This window comes from Seriola lalandi, unplaced genomic scaffold, assembly GCF_002814215.2.
Source record: "Seriola lalandi dorsalis isolate HSWRI2012SDOR001 ecotype SW California unplaced genomic scaffold, Sedor1 jcf7180002053880, whole genome shotgun sequence".
Taxonomy (NCBI): domain Eukaryota; kingdom Metazoa; phylum Chordata; class Actinopteri; order Carangiformes; family Carangidae; genus Seriola; species Seriola lalandi.
Window position 1 is genome coordinate 24,260 of NW_019524433.1, and position 9,549 is coordinate 33,808.

General features: G+C 41.7%; 1 protein-coding gene across 1 annotated transcript in view; it reads left to right on the forward strand.

Moving 5' to 3' along the window:
- Positions 1-9,549, forward strand: part of LOC111651946 (centromere-associated protein E-like) — an 18,558-nt gene that overhangs the window by 3,902 nt on the left and 5,107 nt on the right. Inside the window, exons 6-26 of the mRNA XM_087172839.1 lie at positions 20-101; positions 186-253; positions 331-405; positions 548-599; positions 717-804; positions 2,459-2,588; positions 2,802-2,921; positions 3,006-3,158; positions 3,244-3,394; positions 3,504-3,600; positions 4,817-5,009; positions 5,123-5,179; positions 5,461-5,628; positions 5,835-5,909; positions 6,270-6,338; positions 6,999-7,130; positions 7,867-8,044; positions 8,183-8,316; positions 8,421-8,714; positions 8,937-9,104; positions 9,445-9,528. Of these exons, the coding sequence (XP_087028965.1) occupies positions 20-101; positions 186-253; positions 331-405; positions 548-599; positions 717-804; positions 2,459-2,588; positions 2,802-2,921; positions 3,006-3,158; positions 3,244-3,394; positions 3,504-3,600; positions 4,817-5,009; positions 5,123-5,179; positions 5,461-5,628; positions 5,835-5,909; positions 6,270-6,338; positions 6,999-7,130; positions 7,867-8,044; positions 8,183-8,316; positions 8,421-8,714; positions 8,937-9,104; positions 9,445-9,528 (2,568 nt within the window). The remainder of the gene's footprint in view (positions 1-19; positions 102-185; positions 254-330; positions 406-547; positions 600-716; positions 805-2,458; positions 2,589-2,801; positions 2,922-3,005; positions 3,159-3,243; positions 3,395-3,503; positions 3,601-4,816; positions 5,010-5,122; positions 5,180-5,460; positions 5,629-5,834; positions 5,910-6,269; positions 6,339-6,998; positions 7,131-7,866; positions 8,045-8,182; positions 8,317-8,420; positions 8,715-8,936; positions 9,105-9,444; positions 9,529-9,549) is intronic.

Sequence of the window (9,549 nt, forward strand, 5' to 3'; positions counted from 1 at the left end):
TGATAATTACTGTGTGCAGAAAAACATCTATGTGGCTGACCTGACTGAGGAAATGGTTGTATCTTCAGCACAAGCCCTAGCCTGGATTCGGAAAGGAGAAAGTAAGATCTGAGGTTATTACTGAACATCAGAGTGATGCTGTGAGTGACAACCAACACATTTTCTACACTATCTGCCTTTTGTAGAGAACCGCCACTATGGAAAAACAAAAATGAACCAGCGGAGCAGCCGCTCACACACCATTTTCCGAATGGTAAGCAAAACTACAACATTCAGTAACATGTAGGATTCATAGGAAGTGTCGAATTGTCATTATTTTGCTTCCCTTAGATCCTGGAGAGTCGTGAAAGGAGCGATCCAGCATCAGGTGAAAATGTGGATGGAGCCATTCTTGTGTCTCATTTGGTAACTAGCTCCTTTTCTTTCTTTCTTTCTTTCTTTCTTTTTTTATGACTTATTTTCTATTTTTCTGCTAACTTTGCTTTCTATCTTGTTCTCTGTGTCATACTTTTGTCGTAATTATTTGTTCACTGGTTTAATCTTGTAGAATTTAGTTGATCTAGCTGGATCTGAGAGAGCAAGTCAAACAGGAGCTGAAGGTAAGAAACATAAATCCATGAAATATGAAGTGCATGCTGTACCAGGCCTGATGTTGTGTTAGCATTTACTGTGTATACACCACAGAGTATAGTGAGTTTGCTTTGTTTTTATCTAAGGTGCACGTTTGAAAGAAGGTTGCAATATCAATCGCAGTCTGTTCACACTCGGCCAAGTGATCAAGAAAGTGACTGATGAAAGCCAGAAGTGAGTAAACAGTGGACATTCAATGGATTTATTATATCACTAACATAATTTATCATTTAGTGTAATCTGAATTATACCACTGACACATCCAGTAACTGTTTGGTTGAGTCTTACTGGTCCAGATATATTTTCACTGGCCACGATTCTCCTACATCTCATCAAGCTCTCATCTTAAAGTAACAGTTCAACATTTTACAAACGCTTAGTTGCTTCATTTGAAGCCAGAACGATTTCTTTTTTCTCCAACTATGCACATTAGGTCGTTAGAACATAACTCCCAAAAACCACCACCTGTCATGTTTATATTTGTCTGTTTAGAGATTAAATAATGGAGATGCATGCTCATTAGTCACCTTTAGAAGTGTTGGTAGAAGGGCTTGACCAATATGTCTTTTCAGGGCTGATTCCGATACTGATTATTACAGTCAACACAGATTTCTTTAGTGAGAACTGGAGGTGGGATTTTAATTGTAAGTTTTAATGTGTCAGCAGTAGTATGCTAGTTTACGTTATTTTACCATTGCCTGGCAACACTGTAGGTTGCTACAGGACTGATGTAATCGTGAAACATGTTTGGTATTATTGGCATGGCACCGAAGAGTTCGGGAGATTTAAGACTGGGTCTGTGAAACTCACGTTACCAGATAATCTGGTACGAATCAGGGTCTAGGACCAGATTTGTCATCTGAACCTGCTTTAGGCCACATCGGCTGCCTACCTCCAACACGCTTCTGCTCGCTCACTGGAGCTGCTCCAGTCTGACCTTCAGTGTTGATAGGCTATTACTTGTGACGTGTAATCGATCAAATCAGTGCTGTGGGCAAGTCATTGCTCCAGACGAAGGGCTAGTTGGCTAGTTATTTTTTAACTAGCCAACTAGAGGGCCAGAGCCATGTTAGTAGTTTCCCTGTGCTTCCAGTCTTTATGCTAAGCTAGGCTAACTACATCCTGACTCCAGGGCCCTGTCTTTGTGTACATTAGAAACTAAGAAAATCCAAATAATTCGATCATTTGGATTGCCTTTTCGTGGCATGTTCATGATTATCCACAAAAAAATCTCCTGCATGTACACTGGGGTGAACACACATTCATTCACCAACATCACTCAAAGTCTCAGCTCAGTCACTGGTAATATCTGTTTAACTGTGGAAACATTACGGAACAAACAGCAAGAATAAACAAAATGAGCCTTATGCCAATGAACCCATTGCCCCAGTGCATGCTTGGATGGTTGCCAACACATTTACCTCAGCAATAAATTGAATGCTGATAATGGTTTCAATCAGAGGTGTGGACTTGGGTCACATGACTTGACTCATGTATCTGATGACTTTACTTCATAAAATGATGATATATATATATACACATTTAACTTGAATGAAAACAAAGGATCAAACATACATAAAATGCTGCCTCTATAACTTGACTTGACCCGAGCATTTCCACTGCATCATTGCCTCTTAATAAAAATATTCATATCAGCGCATATGATACCGATATATCTGTAATAGGGCAATATCAGCCGATAAAATTGGCAGACTGATAAATCAGTTGGGCTCTAATTTTAAAAGCAGTTATTAACAGCTTCTTTGTATTGTCTTCATCATTAAATTCAAGCCGCTGACATGTGCTGAATCCCATTGTCTCTCTTCAGGGGTTTCACCAACTACAGAGACAGTAAACTAACCCGCATCCTGCAGAACTCTCTTGGCGGGAACGCTAAAACAGTCATCATCTGTACCATCACTCCTGTTGCTCTAGATGAGACACTCAGCACTCTGCAGGTTGGTGGACTACTGTGCTGCACACCTCCATACCCCCACGTTGACATTTGGGTTTGATCCTTTGCTCTGTACATTTATGTGAGATGAAGCTCTGCAGCTTTGCGTTGGGATATCTGGGTTGGATCTGTCCCTAACCTCCAAACATCACAGTTATGGGTGAAAGCATGAGACCGATCAAAGCAGCTCATGTTTCACAAAATGTTTCTTTATTAGTTTGCCAGCACTGCAAAGAAAATGAAGAATGACCCCCATGTGACAGAGGTGTCTGATGATGGGGCTCTGCTCAAAAGGTATCGCAATGAAATCGTAGACCTCAAGCGACGACTTCAAGAGGCAAGTGCAGTCATTCTGTTTTTCTTCCATCACGTTCTGTTTGGCCCATCATGGCAGCACTAACCTGAGGACGACCACCTACAGGTTTCTTCAATCACACAGACCACCGCAACTGAGAAGGAGGTGCTCTCCCAGCTGCTCCAAGAGAGGGAGCAGCTCCAGAGAGAACAACAGGACCGGATCAGAAACCTGACCAAACTGATCGTCACCAGCTCCAACCTGGTTCCCGTTAAAAAGGTATCTGTCACAAAATGCAGCTGTGGTCAGACTCCAGCTTTCTATTCATTCTCATACTCATAATAACTCTTGTTCTGTTTTTAAGATGCCTAAGCGCAGAGTTACGTGGGGAGGAAAGATGCTCAGACTTTCCAATCTGCCTGACTCTGATGGTGGTCCATCAGACCTCAGCTTTGCAGGGTCTTTTGCTCAGAAGAGGAAAGCTGACCACTCCTGTCTGACGGAGCTGGCTGAAGGTAAGATATACACACTGCAAATCATGGGTGACACTATTGTTCCCTTTTCACACAGGAGCTGCACTGCATGTGATTGTTGGTTTAATGCATACATGGTTTGTCTCAATAGATGAGGAGATCTTTTACTCTCACTGGGAGATTCCTGACGAGTCAGATGACATGGAGATGAGTCGGAGCTCTGTGACTACTCAAAGCTTTGGCGACAGGTGAGTGTCTTTCTACTAATGGTTACATTAGTTGTTATTCTCAAGATGGCAACTATGTCATGAATCAAGTTTTGTTATCCTCTGTTTCATGGACATATATTAGAGGTGATATGGATAAAGTCTTATATAACAGTATATGTAATTTTATATAACGATATCAATATTATTGTGCTATATTAAATGTTCTGGAAGTTAATTTGGAAAATGTTTCTTAATAGAATGAAATAAAAGGAGGGTGTTTGTTTTTGCCTGACCCAGTAAATGTAAAACCTGACAAGTGAAGGTAGTTCATCACACTGATACAGAAGTCTTGTAAGTCCAGTGTTGTGTCACTGCAGTTCTGCACATTGATTTGCAACATTGCTGTCGTAGGTAGGGAGGGATGTGAGGTAAAGATACAATGTTAGGCGAAAGGGACAGGTGTATGCTAGTGTTGTAAAACCAACAGGAAGCTAATTAAATCTATTGTTTCGTTCATTATGGGAACTGCAGTTCCAAAAATTAGAGCATGATCAGGGTTTTAAGGTTTCCTCAGTATCACAGTGATCCAGTGATGGTTGTCTGTCACACATGGTATGATTCAGATACTTTTAAAGATACTAGTTAACTAAATTGGAAACTTGTATAGCTTAAAAAAAAAAAAAAAACGGCTCAAGTTGTTGACCACAGTGTAACTCACTGAATTCATCTCAACTTTACACTTCCTCTTTAAATCTCCCAGAGCATTATGGGAACTGCAGTTCCAAAGCTTGGAGCGTGTTTATCCTCCACATACAGTACAAGTAAGAAATATAGTTTATATAGGATTATTGTTATAAGTGACTAAATGTGTTGATTTTTAGTTTTTTGAGTTGTCTGACTTTGAAAAGCTCTGCTCTATTACAACCAGTCTAATCAAAGGGACAGATACCTCAGTATTAATGGTTTGGCCAGTTTCTATTATCTCCAGGTATATATGATATAACCAACGCTAACATGGTGAATGGGTCAAAGGTTTAATCCTCTAGAATTCCCTCGCCCCAGTGCTCTCACACACCAGCAAGAAACTTCTGGCTTTTCACTGTGTGGCTTTTATACTGTACATTTATGCTCCAGCAAACTCAAGCTCCAGCTTGAGGTAACAGTATGTGGAATAAGGCCCAGGTCTGAGAGTGTTTGTAGGTAGTTCACAGTTGTTGGACGTATTCTTCATCCGTGTGTTTTATCTCATTTCCAGTCCCAAAGTCTGTGCGTGTCCAGATCAGATGCGAGAGCTTTCAGAGAAAGTGTCCGCCCTGGAGCTGAAGCTAGAAGAAGAGGCCCAGCAGAAGATGGAGGCTGTGGAGCGGGCAGAGATGTTCCAGTTGAGAACTGCAGACCTTGAGAGACAGCTGGAAGACCAGAGCCATGCTCAGACTGAAAGTGAACAGGTGTGATGAGTTTGAATGTACCTGCTCTTTACCTTACAGGTGACAGAACAAATACTCAATTACCACAACACATGAACAGCACCGTTTGAAAACTGTTATTCCTTGTTTTCCAGATAAAAAGAGAGTTTGCAGAAACCATCCAGCTGTGTGAAACTCTAGCTTCAGAGAAGGTAACTGCTGTGACCAACTAATCTCACAACTCAGCAGCCTGCTTTGCATCTGACAGAAGGGAAAATCCTGTTATCCTGTTGTATGAATTTTCAGTGTTGTGATTCAGAAATTGTTTCACAGGGGGCTTATTAAGTTATAAAGTTGACTAGTGATTTTACATTTGGAATCACATAAAATTATCTCAACAATAAAAGTATAAGCAGTTATTCAAACTACTATGATGAAAATTCATTTCAACTGTAAATGCTTTCTGTCACTCAAACTGATGACATGTTTCTAGGATGCGGTGATTGCTGAGCGAGACTACATGAAGCAGGAACTGGGCATGTTCATAGAGCAGACTGAGATTCTGGAGACTGAGAAAGCTGCTCTGTCACAAGAGCTGGAGGAGAAGGGAAAGCTGGATGAGTTCCAATCTCTGGAGGAGGAGTGCAGGGTGGAGTTAGAGGTGAAGTTATTCATTCATTCATTCATTCATTCAGACTCCACTTACAGTGAAGAGTTAAATGTCCTGGGTTTGGCTTTGTTCTTTTAAATATATTTGTTTATTTTTCACTGCAAAAATTTCCATTACTAAATATGTTTTTTTCTTAGATTTTTGTGGAAAAAATTATTTATTTACGCTGTGTTCATTTTGCTTGTACAAACCTGCAGGACGAGTTCCGAAATGAAATCTCCATCTTGAAGAAGACCAATGAATCCTTTGAACTGCAATGCCAGAAGCTTCAGGTGAGCTTGCATGCTCAGGTTTATTAATTCTTGAAAAGAGTGTGAATTTATTTTGAGTGAGAATACTGTCAGTAACAGTCCACGTACATACAATATACTATTATCACATGTATCACAGCGTTTACTTGGTGAAACGGTCTTTAAGCCCCAACACACTGTTGGTTCAGTGTTGGTACAACCTCACCCGTCTGCTTCGTCAGTGTGGACCCAAGTCACACATCTGGCTTTAATGTGTACAACATTTCAACTTGGTTTTTCACCTTTTAGTGTTAAATTCTGAAATTAGTCCTAAGATCATTTACAAGCTAAACCTTCAATTTATGGAAACTTTGTTTGTTGTTTGTTTGTTTGTTTTTACAGAACAAAATAGAAACTCTCTCTGAGGAGCTAAAGAGGAAAACTGAATTTGCAGAGGAACTTCAGAATTTGGTATGTGTTTTCTTGCCACCTGTAAATATCAAACGTGCAACATAAAGCCGTCAATGAAATGACAGAATGAGTTTTAGCAGAGAACTACTACTACAGCCATTCCTTGCCTCTCAGCCACATAATAAGGAGGCAAAATCAGTTTCTTCTGAGAGCATATATAGAAAGGATTTTCGCACAATGTTGAGACAGTGATTTGAAAAGCAGCTTTGTGACTGGTGCTGATTCTCTGGATGTGTGGTGTGAGCTCGGACCTCGGTCCACAGCATGTTGTAGCGTTTTTCTGGGGAGTAGGGGTGCCAGTCAGTCTCAGTCTGACAAATTTATGAAACCCAGTCAAACCCTACAGAGGATTCCCTAAAAATCCTCACTACCCAGGTATACACCAGCCAAACACCACAGTAACCCTGTTGGGTCTGTGTGCTGACATTCAATCAACACGAGTGTCATGTTGAACCATATACACTTTGAAACACTACGCCATCACTAACAAGCATCTTCACACTAATCCAGGTAATGATTGAAGCAGTGAGGTAGTGAAGGCCCAGTATTCTGAAGACGGGCTGTAAAGTTTAAGAGCTTAGATCGGTTGAATTGGTCAGTAATTAAGCAGGCGACTTCTGTTGTTAAGTGGGCCAACTCTATCATGTCATCTCCCTCCAGGACAACAAGGACCTGGTGCAGGAGGTGGCCAAACTCCGTCGCTCTCTGGATGATGCAGAAGGAGTCAGCAGAGACACAAAGAAGGATTGGGCTGTTCTGCGCAGTCAAAACATCGCTCTGGAGGAAATGAACGTTAGTTGACGTCATCATTTTGATGAAACAGTTAATACTATCATACAGATATGATGAAACAAATATCCTGAGACATCAGTCCCATCTGAACTTTATCAAGGAAAATAGCTAGTCCACATGCAGGTTACCATGGTTGCCAAATGATCTTGCAGCAGATCACTTCCTTGACTGCTCCCATAATCAGCATGTGGATCAAGTAAATGCATTTTCAGTTCAGAAAGTTCACTTTTTGCACACTTCATTGTGTTCATTTTATCAATCCCCACTCAATAAGCCATAATGACGAAGTGAAAACAGATTTTTAGATATCTTTGCAAATAAATTACCAATTGCAAATGAGTCACCCCACCCCCTCCCCTCTTGAGCAGGTTTTCTTCAAGGACCTGTTCCCTCATGTCTGACCAGTCTCCCTGTCCCTGCTGCTTAGAAGCTGTCCCACAGACTAATGCTGCCACCTCCAGGAATTGCCTTAACCAGCTTGGCCTGGTGTTCACGCTGAGTAAAAGACATGACGGTTGACAGTTTGCCAAACAGAATTCAAAGACTCTGAGACATGAGGAGAGAGAGGCAAAAATTGAACCTGTGTGGTTGATGATCAAGTAAAGTGGTGACACGCACGCAGTACATGGTGGGCTCTTTGGAACCATGTGTTTCTGTGTTTTGTTATAGATGTACTAATGACACCAAGACAAATATCTGCATCTTTTTAATGTAGAGTGTCTTGTCTCCTCTCCAGGTCAACCTGACCGCCAACCACAACAAGATGGAGGCTGAGGTGAACAGCCTGCGTTTCCAACTGGAGACGGAGAAGTCGCACTACAAAAAGATGCAGAGCGACCTCCAAAAAGAACTGAACGTTGCGTTCGATGAGAACACCAAGCTCAATGCTCTGCTAGACGGCAAAGTCCCAAAAAGTAGGTGTTCAAGCGGGAGTTTTTATATAATGTAACTCTGCTGATCAGGTTGTGAGCACAGACATTCCCTTTGTCGTATTCATTCCTCTCAGTGTGCCGTGCACGTCCATGAGAGTTGAAAGATGTTTTCTGTCTCAGGTCTGATTGATAATGTGGAGCTTGAGCGGACTGTGGGCAATCTGAATAAAGAGCTGGCAGCAAGTCGCGAAACTGAGGCAGCTCACAGAGCAAAGCTGGAGGAGTTGGCTTCACTTCAGACTCTTCCAAATAAGGTGGGCAACTTGATGAAGCAGGTACATCCTTCAGACATCCTCTAATGGTAGTGTCAGAGGAAAACAGTACATTAATCATGTGACTTGGTTGTGTGTTACCTCAGGTTTGTGAGTTGACCGAGGAGTTGTGTACTGTTAAAACCGAAAGGGACAGCCTGCTGTCAGCTCACTCTCATTGTCAAGAGGAAGCTCAGCAGCTCAGAGGCTCCCTGCAGACGTCTCAGGATGAGATCCAGAAAATGGAAGCAGACCGTAGAGCCGCTGCTCAGAGGGAGACGGAGCTGAGCCACCAGTGTGCTGATGTGACGCAGCAGCTGGATTCACTCCAGTCAGACCTGCAGCGCTTGGATTCTGAGAAGAGCCAGCTCATGGCTGTCAATGAAGAGAGAGCCTTGAAGGTAAGTTACATAATATAAATAATAGATGCAAGAGCATGCTTAAGATTATTGTATATAATTTCTAACATCAGTTTACATATACATGAATATACTTTTAATATACAGTTTATTAGGAACACCTAACTATAACTTATGTAGTCTAATCAACAGTCATGGAAGTGATTATTGTTATATGCCACACGTACATTAACATAATGAGTGTAACCCCTTGGATATTTCTAGCTAAGCCAGCTGGGTGAGGAGCTGGAGGCACTGCAGGCTGAGAGAGACGCTGTCCTGTCTGGAGCTCAGAGCTCTGCGGAGGAGACGGAGAAGCTGCTCTCTACTGTTACATCAGTGACTGCAGAGAGAGACCAGCTCAGACTGGACCTGCAGCAAAACCAGGAGATGGTGAGTGACTGTTCTTCTTTTCTTAAAATCACAAGGCAAATCTGTTTATCTCCTCAACATTTTATGACGTTGACTATACTCTCTTCATAACTGACATAAATGAGTTTATTTCTGTATCTTAGATATTCTTTGTAGCTTGTTACATCAGCTGAACTAATCATTCCTTGTCCAAGTGTGACAAGGAAGCCACAGAAAGGACAGGGAAGTCGGACCATTTTCACAGATGGACTCATATCATTTATTTGGGTCATTTCATGGGATTTGTTGATGGGATCCTTCAAAGCTCTGACCCTTGGTTGGAAATATTTTAATTCTGGAGTTTGACCATTTCCCTCCACAGGTGGAGCAACTGCAGGCTTCTCTCCAGGTCGCCAGTGAGCAGAAGAGCCAGTTGGAAAGTGATCTGCAGCAAAATAAGGAGATGGTGAGGGGAAGCTGTTTTTGG